Below are 22,326 nucleotides of genomic sequence, written 5' to 3' on the forward strand. Positions count from 1 at the left end.
GGTCAGCCATATTCCAGAGCGGCTCCCTTTCTCTGACGAGATCGATGAGGTGGTCCACATCGAGTCCTCCATCCTCACCGTCAGAGTCGGGAGCACGCTGTGAAGGCTGTTAAAGAAAAAGACAAAAATAACATAATTAGCCTCCACATAAGAAACGAAATAAAAAGTGCAAAAAAACAAAGCAAAAATATTTATACTTACACGCTGGTGACCGCCGCGTTGCTGTCGCCAACGACCCTGGGAGGCACTGCGATGACCTCTTGGCCGAGCACCAGATTGGGAAGACTAGAGAAGAAAACAAAAAATGTTATGTCTTTGAATGTAGGCATTTGTTTGCTGTGTGTGGTCTGCAGAACATTGTTTTCTATGTGTTGTGTGTAGTGTGATGTTGTGTTTCTGCGTTTGATGCAAAAAACTTACCAATTGTGAGCCCACTCCAGGTGTCTGTCCACCCCTTCCTTCTTCTTCTGGGAACTCCTCTTCATCTTGTGATTCCTGTTTTGAAATAAAAGGCAATGAATAGACATATATTACAGAGAAGATGGATTTTGGAAATAAAAACTTACCGTCAAACGCTGACGATGCGAGGGAGGGCTCCCAGAAGATGATGTGCTGTTTTCCTGGTGGCCACACTCCATGCCTGTGGGTGGTGTTCCAGCTGCTGCCATTGCTGCTGCTGCTGCTGCTGCATCTATTGAGCGGCTGTTGAATAAAGAGAAACAAAGGGCCAATGAATATCTTGATATTCAATAGCCCTAGTTTGGAGGAATGGGTGATTTGATAATTACCGTCTCTCATCTGCTGCTGGCCTCCCCTCCTCAGCATGTTCCACTTGGTGCTCCATTTGGGGTGGTGGTGGTGCTGATGGTGCTGCAGTGGTCTCCTGCCTTCTCCTGCTTCGCTTGGTTGCTTTCTTGGGTGGCATGTTGGGTGTGGCTGTGGGTCCCACTGTCTTGCTTTTATATATGTCTTGTGGGCAGAGCTACTGAGCATGCTCAGACCAAAAAACCGGATCCGGCGCATTGCGGCGCTCATAGGCTTTCATTGTGTGAAAAAGCCGGACGCGCCGGATCCGGCGTGTCCGGCTTTTTCGCCGGAGACAAAAAACGTTACAGTAGCCGTTTTTTCCCAGACGCCGGATCGCGACACATTGCCGGATCCAGCGAAAACCGGATGAAACGCATGGCCATCCGGCGCGATCCGGCGCAAATGCAAGTCAATGGGGGGGGGAAAACCGGATCCGGCATTGCATTTCGCCGGAACCGGTTTCTGTCAAAAGCGCCGGATCGCGCCTGACGCCGAAAACCTGATGTGTGAAAGAGGCCTTAGTAGATTTGCAGAGTTGCCATGCTCCTTCCATTTTTGGATGACGGACTGAACAGTGCTCCGTGAGATGTTCAGAGCTTAGGCTAATTTTTTTTATAACCTAACCCTGCTCTTCTCCACAACTTTATCCCTGATCTGTTTTGGTGTTTTCCATGATACTGTTTGATCCCAAATGTTGTAAAACAATCCTCTCTGGCACGGAACAGCTGTAGTGATACGGAGAATAAATTACACACAGGTGGCTCAATTTACTAATTTTGTGACTTCTACAGGCCTTACACCTGAGTGACCAATTTTGTCACCGCTCTGTTACCGGTTGATTATTACTGATTTGAGCCAACAGAGGAGACGCTGACACTCTGCAGATCACTTAGTGCGCAACTTACAAGAACTTTATTATTTAATGTGGATGTAACTACATGGAGGATTCTTTTTTCCAGGATAAGATGTAGTTCTGAATGACACCATTCCTTTTACAATATAGTGTACTGAAAAAATGAAAAAAATTACAAATTTAGTGAAAAATAGAAAAACAATTCTTTGATTGTGTTTTTTTTAATGGCATTCATTGTGCAGCAAAATTCACCTGGCAACATAGTCATTACGATTACTTTGGTACCAAACTGCTTTTTTTTCTCTTTTTTTTTTTATTATAGTGTTGCAAATAAATTTGGAAATTTGTAAAAAGAAAAAAAAAAAAAAAAAACAGCTTGTGGTAAATGTGGTGACCGAAAAATTTCAGTTCTCATGTTTTGGTTTCACAGAGTGGGATAAATATTTTTCTATTTTATTAGTTTGGGCAATTACGCACGCAGCAGTACCAAATGGTTTGTTTTTTTCTATGTTTGCCTAAGTGCATTTGGGAAAAAGGGAGAATTTAAAATATTATATTTGTGTGTGTATATTTATATACAGTCATATGTAAAAGTTTGGGCACCCCTATTAATGTTAACCTTTTTTCTTTATAACAATTTTGGTTTTTGCAACAGCTATTGCAGTTTCATATATCTAATAACTGATGGACTCAGTTATATTTCTGGATTCAAATGAGGTTTATTGTACTAACAGAAAATGTGCAATCTGCATTTAAACAAAATTTGACCGGTGCAAAAGTATGGGCACCCTTATCATTTTCTTGATTTGAACACTCCTAACTACTTTAAAGTAATGATGGCCACTCGTTTTTCTTTACTTAGAATTTGTATTATGGCAAGAAAAAAGCAGCTAACAGTCTATTCAGTAGGACTATCAGCTGTGTATCCACCAGACTTCTGCACAACACAACTGATGGTCCCAACCCCATTTATGAGGCAAGAAAACCTGACAGGGCACACCTGTGAAGTGAAAACCATTTCCGGTGACTACCTCTTGAAGCTCATCAAGAGAGTGCCAAGAGTGTGCAAAGCAGTAATCAAAGCAAAAGGTGGCTACTTTGAAGAACCTAGAATATAAGACATATTTTCAGTTGTTTCACACTTTTGTTAATTATATAATTCCACATGTGTTAATTCATAGCTTCAGAGTGAATTTACAATTTTCATAGTCATGAAGATAAAGAAAACTCTTTGAATGAGGTGTGTCCAAACTTTTCGTCTGTACTGTATATATACTGCTCATAAAATAAAGGGAACACTAAAATACCACATCCTATGTTATAGCGTTCCCTTTATTTTTTTGAGCAGTATATATAATTTTTTTTAAATGAGTCCCCTTAGTAGTCTTGAATCGTCGATCTCTAGATCACCTATGCAATACACTATTTCCAATAAATCCCAGCGAGGCTTTCTAGGAGTAATACCATGGCGATATAACTGGCTAATAACAGCTGGCTAATAACAGTCAGAAATGCATTCTGCTATCTTGAAGACTTTAAGTGCCAATGTCACACTTCTCAGCGGCATTTAAGTGGCTAGCTCCAATTTCATCACTTACTGTCGGGTGGCGGCTATGTAACAAAATTACTACTCAAGCTGCAAGTAGCGGCTTCAGGTTCTGATCCCGCTCCACATAGTGATATGTACGCTGGTTGTCACTAAAGGGTTGATACTTTTTTCCTTACTTCTAATTGATTTTGCTGCTGAATTCTAGCGTTTTCATATGTTCAATCATGGCAACTCATTTACTAATATTTTCAGTTTTTTCTATATTGTGTCTGACCGTTAAGCTATGGTGGCCAATTGTGGTTGTTGTCCACCCAATGTGATGTAAGACCAATCGTACATTCTCCATTTACCATCTATTTACATCTTTAGCAGATCCCAACATAATTCCAAAGCTTTGCCATCACGTACGTAATTTCTGTGGCCACAGTGAGTAACTTTTTAAATTTCTTGATTGCCTTCCAGATATTTTGCTGATAACTCCACTATGTCATGTCAGAGATGTCACAAGACGTGCAGGGAATGTGAAGGTCCAGACCTCTCTGATTGTCTCTCCTGCCACAACAACTTTTTCCTTATGAGATCTAAGAAAGAGTGTTACAGCTCCTGCCCCGAATTCTACTATGAGGACCATGCACTAAGAGAATGTGAACGATGCCATCCAACCTGCAGGACCTGCAGTCGTAAGTAGTAACAATAATCCCATTCACAGATATCTCATGGGAAATTGGATTGCCCAATGGCTGAGAGTCCAAGAGGCAGGGCCCGGTACAGTAACCCACCCAAATCTATTAAGGGAGGAGCTCATTTACTGTTTCACCACTCTTCCTCACACTAAGGCTGGGGTCAGAGTTTGAAAAAATGTCAGTTTACTGTGATCCGATTCTCTCACATGAAGAATTGAATCACAGGCAAGAAGGATATGGAGAACTTAAAGGGAATCTGTCAGCAGATTTTGCTATGTAATCTGAAGACAGCATGCTGTATGGGTTAAAACACAGATTTCAGTGATGCCTCTCTTATCAAGCTCTATCCTGTTGTTACTTGCAATGAGTGTTTTAGCACCAGGAGCTTATCATTGCTGGGACACAGCAGGGGGTGCCTCCCAGACCGACACTCCCCCTCCTGTGATAGGCAGCTCACTGTCAATGGACATTGCATACACAGAGCTTGTGTGGGAGGGGGAATCTTTTTCATCTCTGCTTCATACTAAATATAAAAACTCTGATTTTGTCAGAACATCTGCGCCCAGTAATCAAGTGATACATAGTTGGATTCAGGTTCATGTTGCTCTCAGATCAGGTAGCAAAAACTTGCTGACAGATTCCCTTTAATCTCTACATTTTCACCATTGTCTGTGACCGTGTAAATTGGATGCTGCAATTTTTTTCTCATGCTGAATTCGTATGAGAAAAACATGCATATCTGCACTGCCCATAGTATAACATTGGGCTCAGTGCTATCAGATAAAACATTGGATAGCACTCATCCGATGAATAAGCGCGTGTGAATGAGCCCTAAAGGTATCACCTCATGGATGAAGTCCTTAAATGGGTATTTTGGTAACAAGAAACGGATGGATAATAATTTTTTTTTTATATTGGTGGGGGTCCGACCGCTGAGACACCCACTGATTGCCAGAACTGAAACTTCTATTCCCTAACCAGCAATAGCCAAGTTAGCTTACAAGGGTGTATTCACATGGTTCTGTGTTTGTCCTGTTCAAGCAATTGGTGGCGTCTCAGTGGACCTGTGTATAGGTGATTACGTCTTGTTACTGGAATACCGCTTTAAGTCGTCTATTAAATAAGTATCAAGTGAATATCAGATAACCTGCAGCTGTCAGCAATGCTAGTTGTACTGCCTTAGGGTACAAGTCTGCAGTCATTGTATGTGACTGCAGACTAGTGAATCCTCACAGCACACTCACGGTGCACTGTGAGGATTCTCCGGCGCCAGAAGCAATTTGCATACTTTGGGCCACAATCCAACTACTTCTGGCCACATTCAATACACTGGCATTGAGCGAGGCCGCACACGTCTAGTCGGCATGTGACCGCATGTATGCACATCACACACTTTGGGTCATGCTCCCAGCTCCGGCACCTGAGAATCCTAAGCAGTGTGTGCGCTGTGAGGATTCACAAGTCTGTAGTCACATTAGAATGCAGACTTGTACCCTATGGCTGGACAACCCCTTAAATCTAGGTATTGCATGTTTACATCTTTATAACCTTTGAAATATCATAAAAATGCTTAAAGAGAACCTGTTACCAGAAAAAATGGTATCAACCTGAAGATATGTGTTTAACGACCTGCCCGGCACCTGTGAAGCAAGGCTCAGGGCTGGTGCTGTGGGCCTGCTCCTGCTTATCTTCACCCTGACACTCCACTAACATACAGTGTCTCTTTCCCTTTATGTTATGCTGTGTACTCTTGCTCAGGCCTAAGGCCTCTGCTGCCTCCAGGTCCATGGGTCTGGGATCAGTCACACACACACACACACACACACACACACACACACACACATCTGGAGACACTTGATTTGTTTCAACAAAGTTCACTTTTCTGGTCAGTTCAGATACAGTAGTAGTATGCAATATACGATACAGGGCACAGCAGCCTCCAATTGTGTTTCCATTCACACAGAACATAGTGAGACACAGTCTCTGTTCCGCCCGCACTGTCCCTATCACAACACACTCTGCTAGTCCTAGGGACTCCCCATCCAGCAACACAACTTCTCCAAGACTCATTACTGTTCCCTCTTGCCGTTCCCCATCAGACCTCTTCCGCATTGAGGAGAATGGTGCACATGTTCCAATGCCCATTCTGAACCTCACAGTAATCTCTCTCCATAAGACTTCTGGTGTATCATCATGCTGCAAGAACGATATGTACTTGTTGTGTCTGCTGCAGAAAGCAACTATAGGGGTTAAAATGGTTATAGCAGACAGGGAATGGTTAGCTCAGCCAAAGGTCATACTAGGAAAGTAGTCATTGTGCCCTGGACAGCCAAGAGGAAGGAGTGTGATAGAGAATTTCCTGTCAGACTGAAATCAGACAAGCTCTATAGACCAGTTCTTCCTGGGAAGCAATTGCTGTAATCATAAAAGCAGTCAGGACAGCCTGGAGCATCTTTATTACCTCAAGATAGAAGTGAGAGAGCTACAGTACCGGACTCATCCCCTCCCCCAACTCACTGCATGAGCAAGGTACAGTTCTGCTTAGGTTAAAGACACTGTGTGTGAAGAGAAGTTTTCTGTTAGGAGACTTTTACATACAGCTCTGGCAAAAATTAAGAGACCACTGCAAAATTTTCAGTTTGTCTGATTTTTCTCTTTATAGGAATATTTTTGAGTAAAATGTAAATTGCTCTTTTATTCTATAAACTACTGACAACATGTCTTCAAATTTCCAAGCACGAAATTTTGTATTTATTTTCAGAAAATGAGAAATGGTCAAAATAACAAAAAATGCAGTGCTTGCAGACCTCAAATAATGCTAAGAAAACAAGTTCATAATCATTTAGAAACAACAATACTAAGGTTTTAACTGAGGAGGAGTTCAGAAATCAATATTTTGTGGAATAACCACGATTTTTAGTCACAGCTTTCATGCGTCTTGGCATGCTTGCCACCAGTCTTTCACACTGCTTTTGGGTGACCTTATGCCACTCCTGGTACAAAAATTTAATCAGTTCTTCTTTGATTGATGGCTTGTGACTATCCATGTTCCTCTTGATTACATTCCAGAGGTTTTCAGTGGTGTTCAGGTCTGGAGATTGGGCTGGCCATGACAGGGATTTGATGCGATGGTCCTTCAGCCACACATTGATTGACCTAGCTGTGTGGCGTGGTGCATTGTCTTCCTGGAAAAAAACAGTCCTCAGAGTTGGGGAACATTGCCTGAGCAGAAGGAATAAACTGTTTTTCCAGGATAACCTTGTCTGCGGCTTGATTCATACGTCCTTCGCAAAGATTAACCTGCCCAATTCCAGCCTTGCTGAAGCATCCCCAGATCATCACCGATCCTCCACCAAATTTCACAGTGGGTGCAAGATACTGTTGCTTGTACGCCTCTCCAAGTCTCCGTCTAAACAATAGACGAGCAGGTGTTGGGCAAAGCTGAAAATTAGACTAATCAGAGAAGATTACCTTACTCCAGTCCTCTATGGTCCAATCCTTATGGTCTTTGGCAAACTTCGGCCTGGCTCTCCTTTGCTTCTCATTGATGAAAGGCTTTTTTCTACCTTTACATGACTTGAGCCCTGCCTCTAGGAGCCTGTTACGAACTGTTCTTGCTGTGCACTTCACTCCATCCTGCGGTGACCGTCTGGTACCCCCGGGCGTCTTCTGTCCTGGGGGTCTTTTGTCCCCTGCCTGGGAATTCCCCTCTCGAGTCCCCATAACTCCGCCCACCATGACTCTGCGGTTTCTTAAGCATTAGGTGCTGTTAAGACCTTTCCCTGCTTTCTTTTGTCTCCCTCTAGTGGCCAAACCTTAGTACTGCACAGTCTATTTCTCCTGCTATTCTTTGTCTCCCCCTAGTGGCCAAACCCAGTACTTCACCATCTTTCACTACTTCTAGCTGTCTCCCCACATGTATATACAAATTCACGTCAAGTATGTCTACTGCACATTTTTCATTCGCTGTTCCTCTTCAGACAGGTCCATAGGTCAGTCCACTTCCCTACAATTGTCCTGGTCACCCCCTTACGCTTGCATGTAGCTGAATGCTGCAGGGAGAAAATTAACTTAAAATTATCCTCGGCAGCATTCGGTTTCAGTCACGCAGTGGCACCAGCGCTGGTTCAGTCACTGCAATGACTTTACAGAGTGGTAGCTGTAAGTTGTAATCGAGCCCCTGGCCATGACTGACAGCGAGCCCTAATGCAGTGCCAGAGTGAGTCAGGGCTGGGGACTCTGTATTATCAGAGCAATGACTGAACTAGAGCCCCCCCCGTGACTGAAACTGAATGCTGCCAGGTGGAATAAAGTTCATTTTATGACCGCAGCCTTCAGTTACGGGCAGGCTAGTAACAATATTAACCTGCAGATTAACCCCATATCTGCAGGTTAATAGCATTTTTTCCTGGTGGCAGGTCTACTTTAACAAGTAAATAAAGTGTATTCATGATTTTTCATATTTATCAAGTACTTGAATTGCCTGAAGCTCTCTGCCCCAAGACCCCCACCAGTCCATTCCATAGATCCCTGAGGAGGGCATCGCTCTGCAGAAAGGAGCGCACAGCATATAAGAGCACACGCATAGGCTTGAGCAGGTTTTCAATAGAAAAGCATAGACCTCCCTGAAGAGTGCAAATCAGCAGACAGGAGAGCACAGCTCTCACCAAAGCGAGCATGCAGATCTTAGTAAAGATTCAATTGAATGAACAGGCTTTGTAGACTATGCTTTTTATTGAAAACCTACTCTGGCCTGTAGGTGCGCGTTCAGACAGGAACAGTGTGTTCCTGCCTGCTGAGCTGCATGCTTCTCGGGGTCTATTTCATGACTGCTGGAGGTTTGAAGATCCAGAGCCTCACCAATCTTCAAGCAGTTCAAGTGAAATTTAGTTACTCTTTCATGCATATGTTAATGACTATATATTTTCTTATTTCTATTATTCTTATAGAAAATAATGGTATAGTCAAAGCAATATTGGTTTTTGTTTGTCTCTGTGAGATATCAACAATATATATTTGCTACTTGCATTAAGGTTCGGGAGCTTTGTTCTGCACATCCTGTGTAGCCAGTTACCAACTCTCAAGGGGCATCTGTCTCTCAGAGTGTTTGCCTGGAGAGTACAAACGCACACAGGTAAGATCATATGAAATTTCTGTTAATGCTGTCGGTGCTGATTTCACATTTTGGTTAGTGATGGCAGTGATGATCTTTTATTTTTATATAGCGCTAACATATTCCGCAGCGCTTTACAGTTTGCACATATTTTCATCGCTGACCCCGATGGGGCTCGAAATCTAAATTCCCTATCAGTATGTCTTTGGAATATGGGAGGAAACCGGCAAACCCCACACAAACACGGGAGAACATACAAACTCCTTGCAGATGTCCTTGGTGGGATTTGAACCCAGGACTCCAGTGCTGCAAGGTTGCAGTGCTATCCACTGAGCCACTGTGGATGAAAGAGTCTCTCTGAAATGTTGGTCTGCAAAATAGAACCTTCAGCCTTCCCCTTGATGTCCTCTCATAGCACTGTGAATATCTAATTAATGGAAATAGGTCACTATTTTTAAAATTATTAATTAAAAGTACTTATTACATTTTATGTTTACTGTCATTTTTGTATGTATAATTTTGTATTTTATCTTCTATAGTTATGCTGTCACCAGCTGGAGTAGGAGTACACATCGTACGTAGGACAATAGAGGTGGAAAGCTTACTGAGCATCTTAGCTCCTCCACTCTTGTACTGAAAGGGAGGAGATATCTCTGAGAAGAGGAAGGCAGCCTTCATACTGCAATTATCAGAGTACAGTGGGTACGTAAAGTATTCAGACCCCTTTAAATTTTTCAATCTTTGTTTCTTTGCAGCCATTTTGTAAATTCAAAATTCTCATTAATGTACACTCTGCACCCCATCTTGACTGGAAAAAAAACGGAAATCTGTTAAAAAGAAAAAATGAAATATCACATGGTCATAAGTATTCAGACCCTTTGCTCAGACACTCATATTTAAGTCACATGCTGTCCATTTCCTTGTGATCCTTCTTGAGATGGTTCTACTTTTTCATTGGAGTCCAGCTGTGTTTAGTTAAACTGATAGGACTTGATTTGGAAAGGCACACACCTGTCTATATAAGACCTCACAGCTCACAGTGCATGTGAGCCCAAATGAGAATCATGAGGTCAAAGGAACTGGCAAAGGCGCTCAGAGAGAATTGTGGCAAGGCACAGATCTGGCCAAGGTTACAAAAGAATTTCTGCAGTACTCAAGGTTCCTAAGAGCACCGTGGCCTCCATAATCCTTAAATGGAAGAAGTATTGGGACCACCAGAAGTCTTCCTAGACCTGGCCGTCTAGTCAAACTGAGGAATCGTGGGAGAAGAGCCTTGGTGAGAGAGGTAAAGAAGAACCCCAAGATCGCTGTGGCTGAGCTCCACAGATGCAGTAGGGAGATGGGAGAATGTTCCACAAAGTCAACTATCACTGCAGCCCTCCAACAGTTGGGCCTTTATGGCAGAGTGGCCTGACGGAAGCCTCTCCTCATTGAAAGACATATGAAAGTCCACATAGAGTTTGCAAAAAAAAAAAAAAAACATATGAAGCACTCCCAGACTATGAGAAATAAGATTCTCTGGCCTGATGAGATGAAGATAGAACTTTTTGGTGATAATTCTAAGCAGTATGTGTGGAGAAAACCAGGCACTGCTCATCACCTGCCCAATACAATTCCAACAGTGAAATATGGTGGTGGCAACATCATGCTATGGGGGTGTTTTTCATCTGCAGAGATAGGACGACTGTTTGCAATTGAAGAAAACATGAATGCGGCCAAGTACAAAGATATCCTTGATGAAAACATCTTCTAGAGTGCCCTGGACCTCAGACTTGGCTGAAGGTTCCCCTTCCAATAAGACAATAACCCTAAGCACACAGCTAAAATAACAAAGGAGTGGTTTCGGAACAACTATGTGACCTTTCTTGACTGGCCCAGCCAGAGCCCTGACCTAAACACAATTGAGCATCTCTGCAGAGACCTGAAAATGGCTGTCCACCAACATTCACCATCGAACCTGATGGAACTGGAGAGGATCTGCAAGGAAGAATGGCACAGGATCCTCAAATCCAGGTGTGAAAAACTTGTTGCATCATTCCCAAGAAGACTCATGGCTATACTAGCTCAAAAGGATGCTTCTACTCAATACTGAGCAAAGTGTCTGAATACTTACGACCATGTGATATTTCAGTTTTTCTTTTTAAATATGGGGTGTCAAGATGGGGTGCAGAGTGTACATTAATGGGAAAAAAATGAAATTTTTTGAATTTACCAAATGACTGCAATGAAACAAAGAGTGAAAAACTTAAAGGGGTCTGAATACTTTCCGTACCCACTGTATATTGCCGAAGATTTGTGCCACCAGTGTGCATCATCCACAGTCTGAAACAGGTTTTCCTTGAGAACAATAGTCTCAACATGTGGGAAACACACACTCGTGCCATTGCAATACATATTTTCGTATCAGACACACACAGGACCTTATACACATTAGACTAAAGTCAGCTCGGTCTGCATTTGTGGGAATGGTTGATAGTCTAATGTGAATGGAGGCCTCCTGACTCTCACATGACAGATGATGTTGGGAAGAATTTCAATGTCCAAAACTTTTGTTCTACCTAGAGATAAACTGCCGCCATCGGAATCAGGCAGCGACTCTCTCATGGAAGGCACAGCAGCACTCGACTCTTAACTATAGGGTGGGATTGGGAGAGATAACAGTTGGCTGAATGATCGTTTGGCCAACAACTGCCTAATGTGTAAGGGTGCCTTAGGTATGTACTGCAGTGTGGGATGTGTATACTAGATACAATAATAAGTTGGCCAAAGCAGGCAATTATAGGGGTACTTGTGGTTTCACACCAATGGAGACACATATTGCTAGACATACCTGTGAGAGAATCCACTGGCGGATTACCAATTAGGCATAGTAGGCACAGCCCCACATCATTTGGGGAAGCGCACAAAGGATGAAAACTAGTGATTGATTTGTTTCGATACTGAAAGAAATTTAGAATCAGCGTGCTAGCCCAGCTGACTGACTTTAGAGACGAGCTGGAGCAACAGGGCTCCACTGTGAACATTACAGCAATGGGCAATAAAATGATGTTTCGGCTGTCATCGGGAATATTCAAGAAGTCATGGGTAGTAGGGGGGGCAGTGACTATGTAATTGCCCAGAACAGGAGAAGGACACGAAGGGAGGAGAAGTAAGTGGCAACAAGTTCTCATGAATCTAGATCATGATAAAGGCTCTGCCGACCGGCATTACGTGGCTGGCGAATGTTAGCAGACCCAGCAAGGGCTGCATCTGTTGGAGGGTGACATTTTTAACTTCACAGATACCCTCCAACATATGCAAGGTAAAAAAAGAAAATTTTTTCAGCTCACCCCAAAGAAGACAGCTATAAGTCCGATCGGTGCACGGAATGTGGAAATAGGATCCCTCTGCAGCAAAGCGTAATATGGAAAAAAATTCCAGCATCCAGATCAGTAATTAGATTAAAAAATTTTTTATTCCTTTATTCCAAAATTTAAAAAAAATCATAAGATTCTCCATCATGATAAGAGACGCATCAGGACGTGTAGTTGGACACGTTTCGGACAAAAAACCAGTCCTTATTCTAAGACAACACATAATACATCTGAACACATGCTTATAAAGGGAAACAAAGGAAGTCAAGGAACAATCAAGACTAAACATAGCCAGCTGATTAATAGGAGGTAGCAAGTCAAAAATCACACTTACAAAACACTCAAAATCTCACTCCTAATATTCATACCCGTTGGAACTCTGTTTTGTAACAATAACATCCATTTTGCCTCTCGGCGTAATAATAAATCATTTAAATTTCCACCTACCCTTTTTGTCTGCACCTTCTCTATGGCATTAACCCTAAAGTTGCTGAGATCTCCTTTATGTATATGCAAAAAATGTCGAGAAGCAGCAGACAAACTGCGTGTGGTAGTGTGACCTACGTCATATACGTGCTCGGAAATACGGTGTCTCAAGGTGCGTGAAGTATTTCCCACATACTGAATATTACAATCCACGCATGTTATGACATAGATCACACCAGTGGAACCACAGTTCAAAAAAGATTTTATTTTAAATTCCTTTCCATTAACAGAAGATACTATTTTTTCAGTGTTCCACATAAACCTACAAAGCCCACAGTTTTTCTGAGCACATTTAAAAGATCCACAAGTGGGTAACCAATTAGTTATACTTGCTGAACTGTCTGAAAAAAAATTTTTGTTAGCATTTCTATTGGTACTAGTATGATCACTTGGAGATACCTTATTAGCAATAGTTTTATTCCTCCTTGAAACAAATCTAATCCCATCCTTCAGTATATTCTTTAATGTATCATCAACATACAAAATAGGGAGGAATTTTTTAATAATATGAACAATCCTGTAGTAGTCAGTACTAAAATTAGTTGAAAAAACAATAGGTGACCGACCCTCCACAGAATTTGGTGTTTTTCTGCTTTCCTTCTGCTAATAATCCTCTCTACTTTTTTCATCCGTTCTATGCTTAGCTTTCTGAACGTCTACCTTAGTATAACCCCTCTTTATAAAACGTTTACCAATGATCTCACATTGTTTATCGTATAAATTAGGCGTGGTACATGTTCTTTTTGCTCTTACAAACTCCCCTGTAGGTATATTAGCTATAACATGCTGTGGATGGCAGCTAGATGCGTGTAACAGTGAATTACCTGCCGTAGGTTTTCTAAAAATATCACAATCAATCTTTCTTTCCTCCAAATTTGCCGACAAAAGAATATCCAAAAACGAAATTGTCTTGGCATCAAATTGATATGTGAAACGTATATTGCATGGATTATTATTAATATAGAACATGAAATTCTCAATATTAAATACATCACCATCCCACACAATTATAACATCATCAATAAATCTCAAAAAAAGAAATATCAGAAGAAAAAGGATTTTTTTCAGAAAAAATATACTCCTCCTCCCACCAGGCCATAAAAATATTAGCAAGAGACGGTGAAAACTTGGAACCCATGGAACAGCCTTGCACCTGTAAATAAAGATCATCCAAAAAAGAAAAAAAATTGTTTTTTAACAAAAAATAGGTCACTTCAATCAAATACATCTGTAAATCTTCTGAAAAATTACTGTATTTCTGTAAATAAGTAGTAAGAGCCAAAATAGCCAAATCGTGTGGGATGGAAGTGTACAAACTTTGTACATCACAAGTGAGCCAACAAAAGGAACTTCGCCATTCCACCTGAGAAAAAAATACTAAGAACATGCTTCGAATCCCGCACATAGCTAGGTGAAATAGTGGCTAGAGGTTTTAATCTTGCATCCAACCATTCCGACAAGTTTTCATTAAGAGATCCTATGCCCGATATGATAGGATGAAACAAAGGTGGAAAAACCTCCTTATGAACTTTTGGAAGTGCATGTAACAAAGGAACTCTGGGATATAAAGGACAGAAAAATTCACATTGTTTTTGATTAATAATTCCCAAACTAAAACCCCTATGTAACAATTCATGTAATTCCATTCTGATGTTATCTGTAGGGTTATAATTAATTCCCTTGTATACCTCACTACTAAAAAGCATAGCCCTCACCTCTCTTTCATACAGCCCAGTATCTAATATGGTCACAGATCCCCCCTTGTCAGAATTTCTTACCACGATATTGACATTAGCAGATAACAAATCAAGTGCCTGTTTCTCAGTACGAGAAATGTTAGAACGACCATTCTGATTAGCATTATAGATTTTCATAAGTTCATCCTCAACAAGAAATTGAAAATCATCCATAACTTGCAATTTTGACTGCTCAGGATAATATCTAGGATTAGGGACTCTAGAGGAAAAATTAACATCAGTTAAATACATTAACTTAGAACCAGATTCAGACAAGTCCCTCAAATTCTTTAGGGTAACTTGCTCCTGGAAAGAAGTAGGCATAAATTCCTCAGGAACTTTATCAACATATTCATCATTGATATTGGAAGTTTTTTCACGTTCCACATCTTCTGCAAAAAAATGTCTCCTAAGAGTCAATCTTCTCATAAAGTGATTAACATCAAGCATAGTGTTGAATAAGTCCATTTTCGCTGTAGGCACAAAATTAAGACCCCTTTCAAGGATATTAATTTGATCATTCGATAAAATCGATGCAGAAAGGTTCAGGACTGTAAAATTATCAGTTGTATCTAAGCATGCTTGTTCTGCGCTGATCTCCTGAATTCTCTTATGATGGGAGTGTTTCCTCCCTGATCTCCTCTGACGTTTCTTTTTCCTGAACAGTTTTTTGAAAAACTACTGCTTTGTGAAATCTGCTGCCCCACATCCCGTGCACACATGGAACTGTTAGATGGTAAATTCTCAGTATCAGAAGTGTCAGTATTAACATCCGTATTATCCATATCCGTTGAGGAAAAGCTTACCCTATTATCTCTGCGTTTGAGAATGGAAGGGTGAATGTTATTACGTTTTCTTCTATAATCATGCCAGTCATAAATATGATTATTCTGGTAATCAGTTTTATCTCTTCTGAATTTCTTTTCCTTTATCACTAATAGAGTCCTCCATTTTACTCAGATTGTCATTAATTTTATCTCTAGCCATTATAAAAGAAGAAGAATCTTTATATTTCACCAAATCACTTTCAATCATTTTAATAGATTCCTCCAAAGTTAACATCTTGGCTTCCTCTCTCTTCACAATCAAATTCATCAGCTTAGTAGAACAGTCACTAAGAATATTGTCCCATTCTTTTACAAATTCAGGGTCATATTCCGTAGTAGGGCGCTTCTTAATGCGCAAACCTCTTGGAATCATATTGCTGCTTATATAAGCCTGTAAGGTTTTGTGGTCCCACCACACCCTGAGTCGTGATGACATAAGTTTTTCAAGTTCCCACATAAGTGGTTTCAAATCCTTTCCATCCTCAGGTGTAAAGGCATGGATAGTAGAAAAAATGTTGGCAGCCTTGTCTAGTCGTTGCCGACTGTTCACATTGAAAAAATCATCACTGATAATGTCATCAGAAATATTGGTAGCTATCTCCAAATTCATATTTATGAATAATAATGGATATGTCAAAATCAAATTAAGGGGAGCACGAAAAATAGGGAATCCAAACAGTAAGGTAAAAAAAGAAAATTTTTTCAGCTCACCCCAAAGAAGACAGCTATAAGTCCGATCGGTGCACGGAATGTGGAAACAGGATCCCTCTGCAGCAAAGCGTAATATGGAAAAAAATTCCAGCATCCAGATCAGTAATTAGATTAAAAAAAATTTTATTCCTTTATTCCAAAATTTAAAAAAATCATAAGATTCTCCATCATGATAAGAGACGCATCAGGACGTATAGTTGGACGCGTTTCGGACAAAAAACCAGTCCTTATTCTAAGACAACACATAATACATCTGAACACATGCTTATAAAGGGAAACAAAGGAAGTCAAGAAACAATCAAGACTAAACATAGCCAGCTGATTAATGGGAGGTAGTAAGTCAAAATCACACTTACAAAACATTCAAAATCTCACTCCTAATATTCATACCCGTTGGAACTCTGCTTTGTAACAATAACATCAATTTTGCCTCTCGGCGTAATAATAAATCATTTAAATTTCCACCTACCCTTTTTGTCTGCACCTTCTCTATGGCATTAACCCTAAAATTGCTAAGATCTCCTTTATGTATATGTAAAAAATGTCGAGAAGCAGCAGACAAACTGCGTGTGGTAGTGTGACCTACGTCATATACGTGCTCGGAAATACGGCGTCTCAAAGTACGTGAAGTATTTCCCACATACTGAATATTACAATCCACGCATGTTATGACATAGATCACACCAGTGGAACCACAGTTCAAAAAAGATTTTATTTTAAATTCCTTTCCATTAACAGAAGATACTATTTTTTCTGTGTTCCACATAAACCTACATAGCCCACAGTTTTTCTGAGCTCACTTAAAAGATCCACAAGTGGGTAACCAATTCGTTATACTTGCTGAACTGTCTGAAAAAAATTTGTTAGCATTTCTATTGGTACTAGTATGATCACTTGGAGATACCTTATTAGCAATAGTATTATTCCTCCTTGAAACAAATCTAATCCCATCCTTCAGTATATTCTTTAATGTATCATCAACATACAAAATAGGGAGGAATTTTTTAATAATATGAACAATCCTGTAGTAGTCAGTACTAAAATTAGTTGAAAAAACAATAGGTGACCGACCCTCCACAGAATTTGGTGTTTTTCTGCTTTCCTTCTGCAAATAATCCTCTCTACTTTTTTCATCCGTTCTATGCTTAGCTTTCTGAATGTCTACCTTAGTATAACCCCTTTTTATAAAACGTTTACCAATGATCTCACATTGTTTATCGTATAAATTAGGCGTGGTACATGTTCTTTTTGCTCTTACAAACTCCCCTGTAGGTATATTAGCTATAACATGCCGTGGATGGCAGCTAGATGCGTGTAACAATGAATTGCCTGCCGTAGGTATTCTAAAAATATCACAATCAATCTTTTTTTCTTCCAAATTTGCCGACAAAAGAATATCCAAAAACGAAATTGTCTTGGCATCAAATTGATATGTGAAACGTATATTGCATGGATTATTATTAATATAGAACATGAAATTCTCAATATTAAATACATCACCATCCCACACAATTATAACCTCATCAATAAATCTCAAAAAAAGAAAAATATCAGAAGAAAAAGGATTTATTTACAGAAATACAGTAATTTTTCAGAAGATTTACAGATGTATTTGATTGAAGTGACCTATTTTTTGTTAAAAAACAATTTTTTTTCTTTTTTGGATGATCTTTATTTACAGGTGCAAGGCTGTTCCATGGGTTCCAAGTTTTCACCGTCTCTTGCTAATATTTTTATGGCCTGGTGGGAGGAGGAGTATATTTTTTCTGAAAAAAATCCTTTTTCTTCTGATATTTTTCTTTTTCTGAGATTCATTGATGATGTTATAATTGTGTGGGATGGTGATGTATTTAATATTGAGAATTTCATGTTCTATATTAATAATAATCCATGCAATATACGTTTCACATATCAATTTGATGCCAAGATAATTTCGTTTTTGGATATTCTTTTGTCAGCAAATTTGGAAGAAAAAAAGATTGATTGTGATATTTTTAGAAAACCTACGGCAGGCAATTCATTGTTACACGCATCTAGCTGCCATCCACGGCATGTTATAGCTAATATACCTACAGGGGAGTTTGTAAGAGCAAAAAGAGCATGTACTACGCCTAATTTATACGATAAACAATGTGAGATCATTGGTAAACGTTTTATAAAAAGGGGTTATACTAAGGTAGACATTCAGAAAGCTAAACATAGAACGGATGAAAAAAGTAGAGAGGATTATTTGCAGAAGGAAAGCAGAAAAACACCAAATTCTGTGGAGGGTCGGTCACCTATTGTTTTTTCAACTAATTTTAGTACTGACTACTACAGGATTGTTCATATTATTAAAAAATTCCTCCCTATTTTGTATGTTGATGATACATTAAAGAATATACTGAAGGATGGGATTAGATTTGTTTCAAGGAGGAATAAAACTATTGCTAATAAGGTATCTCCAAGTGATCATACTAGTGCCAATAGACATGCTAATAAATTTTTTTTCAGACAGTTCAGCAAGTATAACTAATTGGTTACCCACTTGTGGATCTTTTAAATGTGCTCAGAAAAACTGTGGGCTTTGTAGGTTTATGTGGAACACTGAAAAAATAGTATCTTCTGTTAATGGAAAGGAATTTAAAATAAAATCTTTTTTGAACTGTGGTTCTACTGGTGTGATCTATGTCATAACATGCGTGGATTGTAATATTCAGTATGTGGGAAATACTTCACGCACCTTGAGACGCCGTATTTCCGAGCACGTATATGACGTAGGTCACACTACCACACGCAGTTTGTCTGCTGCTTCTCGACATTTTTTGCATATACATAAAGGAGATCTCAGCAACTTTAGGGTTAATGCCATAGAGAAGGTGCAGACAAAAAGGGTAGGTGGAAATTTAAATAATTTATTATTACGCCGAGAGGCAAAATGGATGTTATTGTTACAAAGCAGAGTTCCAACGGGTATGAATATTAGGAGTGAGATTTTGAGTGTTTTGTAAGTGTGATTTTGACTTACTACCTCCCATTAATCAGCTGGCTATGTTTAGTCTTGATTGTTCCTTGACTTCCTTTGTTTCCCTTTATAAGCATGTGTTCAGATGTATTATGTGTTGTCTTAGAATAAGGACTGGTTTTTTGTCCGAAACGCGTCCAACTACACGTCCTGATGCGTCTCTTATCATGATGGAGAATCTTATGATTTTTTTAAATTTTGGAATAAAGGAATAAAAAATTTTTTAATCTAATTACTGATCTGGATGCTGGAATTTTTTTCCATATTACCCTCCAACATATGCAGTGTTTTCTGTATTTTCTCAGCTGGTAAGCGAAAAACGATCAAATTGGTGTCTATTTCGATGCCAAGGAACGGCAATACATTACAAGGTCCAATTGTTTTTTCAGGTGATAGTGGAACACCAAAATGCCATACTAGAAATTTAAATTTTTCGAGCAGGAATGAGCAGAGTTTTGAATTTTTGGGGCCAACAAATAAAAAATCGTCGAGGTAGTGAATCAGAAAATTGCTGCCTGATTCATACTGGACTACCCAGTCCAGGAAAGTACTGAAAAGCGCGAAATAGTGACACAAAATGGAACATCCCATCAGCTGACACATATCAAAATAATAGTGCTAGTCCAATTTGCAACCTAATAGGTGTAAGCAGTCGGGATGCATGGGTAAAAGGCGGAATGCCGACTCTATGTCTGATTTAGCTAGCAGTGCGCCGGGCTCAGCTGCGCGGACTTACTCTACCGCCTAGTTAAATGACGCATATGTCATGGAAGCTTCCTCTGGGGGGAATAGCGTCATAACAGATTCACCTTTGGGTGTGACTGGTGATGGCTAAGATGATATTTCTCGGGTTCCTTTTTAGGAATAATGCCCAACGGCAAAATTCTAATATTTTGGAAAGGTAACGATTGTAAGGGGCCCGCCATTCTTCCTAATTCAACCTCCTTTTCAATTTTTTGATACAATACTTCGGGGAATTTGTGAGCAGACTTTAGGTTATTGGCCAAGGTTGGTTTTCTACTGAATTTAAAAGGGATAAAAAATCCATATGTAAAGCCGTATTCTAATTGTTGTGCTACTTCTTTATTGGGATAGAAGTCTAACCAGGGGCCCATCGCAGTTACGCTCACCGGGGTTTTGCCACGTAGGCATTCTGTTTGCCTGACAAGTACACCTTGCTGCTGGATTACCCCCCCCCCACGCAAGCTGAGCAGTCGTGTCTATATCTACATGATGCGTGGAAATGGCAGTTTCCATCATGATATAGCCAGCAGGCCCCGGGTTTTCGTACGACCACTGAGTGTTGACCTGCAGCTGCGGAGTAATTAGTGGTGCAGATGAAAAGGGGGGCTGCTTCTGTGACAGCATGAGTCACAGCCACAAATCTGTCGCTTTAACTCCCCAGAAACTCCAGCATTGATCCAGTGGTTGGATTGGCTGGAGGCCCTGGCTGATGATTCACTCCGGCTGGCAGCCAATGATGGAGCATGTGACCTCTTGCCTCTGTCGTGTGCCTGAGCCCGCCTATTGTGACTCTCAGATGTGGGAATGGTGACGGAAGTCATCTGAGGAGTAGGAGGTCCCACGGCGTCTATGCCTGGACTCGCTGCCGCTGTGGAACATGTTGGGGGCAATAAGGGGTTCGTTAAGTGTGTTAAGAAACGTAGCTGGTAGTGGTGTGCTGTTTAATATGGGAGGTGGCGCGACGTCACTATAATCGATATTATGGGCTGTATATGGGAGGGCAGGGGTTAATGTACCATCTTTATTGGCAACTGTTTGGACACTCATTGGGGTGGAGTGTTTGGTGCGATTACATTTAGATTATTACTGCTGGCTTGCTGTTGCTGCAGAGCGCGCAGATTGATCGGATTGGACCGATCAACTCGCTCTGCAGCATCATTGAGGGACCTCGATCCTGTCTCTGCATCCCCCCATGCAGGCAGAGAAACTGCGCCTGCAGGAGGATCAGAGTGGACCGGACCTTGGCTGATCCTGACGTCTTCTGACGTTTCCGGAAGTCCTGTGTGGAGGTGGGCGGGGCCAGCGTATGATGTGCCGGGAAGTGGGCGGTGATTGCAGGGGCTTGGGCCTGGCTCGTACGGGCCCGAGCCCTGGAACGAGGAGGACGAAGACGCGGTGAGACAAAGGTGGCGGTGGCATGGAGATGTCGTCCGGTGACTGGCGCTTCCCTGCCGCCATGGAGCCGTTCGGGAGGACGGGAGCATCTTCCCGACCGCCTGCCGCCATGCACAGCTGCCGCAGCCTTTGGAGCATCGGAGGAGGACGGGGGGCCATGGGCGGACTGGAGGATGATGACAGATCATGTATAATGGCAGCAGATAGAGGTGGTCCACAAGATGGGAGCAACCCAGGGGAGGTGACGGCCGTGGGTAACCCAGTATTAGGGGAGGCCATGATATGAGGGGAGGCCGTAGGGGATTGTGCAGCACGGCAGAGTGAGAGGTCAGGAGGGGCCTGCGAGGATGGAGGCCGAGGCACTATTAGAGGGTCATGAGAGGGCACCTCCTGTGCTGCTCTCTGCTGCAGGGCCTCAATCATAGCGTCAGACATGGCTGCAGGGGGTTCCGGGGTCCTCAGGAGGCAAGAGCTTCCAGGGTTCAGCCGGGAAAAGAGGAAGTTACTGACTCCTGCACCTGAATTTAACTCATGTACGTGTGGCCGGACTCCCCTTCCCCTATAAACCGATTGATCAGTTGGGCGTCCCAATTAGTGCATCACCTGGGGAGTGGTAGAAGGGGGGGAAATGGCACTGACCAGAATTTTCTTCTAACATTATTCATATGGGGGCTCCGCAGTCAGAGGCACGTTCCTTAATTAGTACCGTGCCTGACAATCTTCCTGTTTGTCTATGCCCATTGCAACTGTTTCTGCTTGTGAGCACTGTTTAGGGATGGCTAAATAGTAGGTTTATGCACAACTGGAAGCCTCTGGAGGATCCTACACTTTGAGGTTAGCTGGACTTCATAGGCACCAGCAGCTTCAAATATTTTTGCTGCTTTGTAATGGTATTTTAGCAGTTGCTCTCTTAATCTGATGAATTTCTCTGACATAAACCTTCCTTATTATGCCTTTAGCCACGCAAACTAATCTGTGCTTTGTATCAGCCACAAATCTCTTCACAGTATGATAATCACATTTAAGTTTTCTTGAAATATCTAATGTTTTCATACTTTGTCCAAG

At 41.2% G+C, this 22,326-nt stretch overlaps 1 protein-coding gene across 1 annotated transcript in view; it reads left to right on the forward strand.

The window, feature by feature from the left end:
- The window catches only part of PCSK5 (proprotein convertase subtilisin/kexin type 5), an 810,488-nt gene that overhangs the window by 783,835 nt on the left and 4,327 nt on the right, over positions 1 to 22,326 (forward strand). The window contains exons 34-35 of the mRNA XM_073543784.1: positions 3,672 to 3,889; positions 8,926 to 9,026. Coding sequence (XP_073399885.1) covers positions 3,672 to 3,889; positions 8,926 to 9,026 — 319 coding nt within the window. The remainder of the gene's footprint in view (positions 1 to 3,671; positions 3,890 to 8,925; positions 9,027 to 22,326) is intronic.

This window comes from Dendrobates tinctorius, unplaced genomic scaffold (genome assembly GCF_039654945.1).
Source record: "Dendrobates tinctorius isolate UK_male_01 unplaced genomic scaffold, ASM3965494v1 ptg000134l, whole genome shotgun sequence".
Taxonomy (NCBI): domain Eukaryota; kingdom Metazoa; phylum Chordata; class Amphibia; order Anura; family Dendrobatidae; genus Dendrobates; species Dendrobates tinctorius.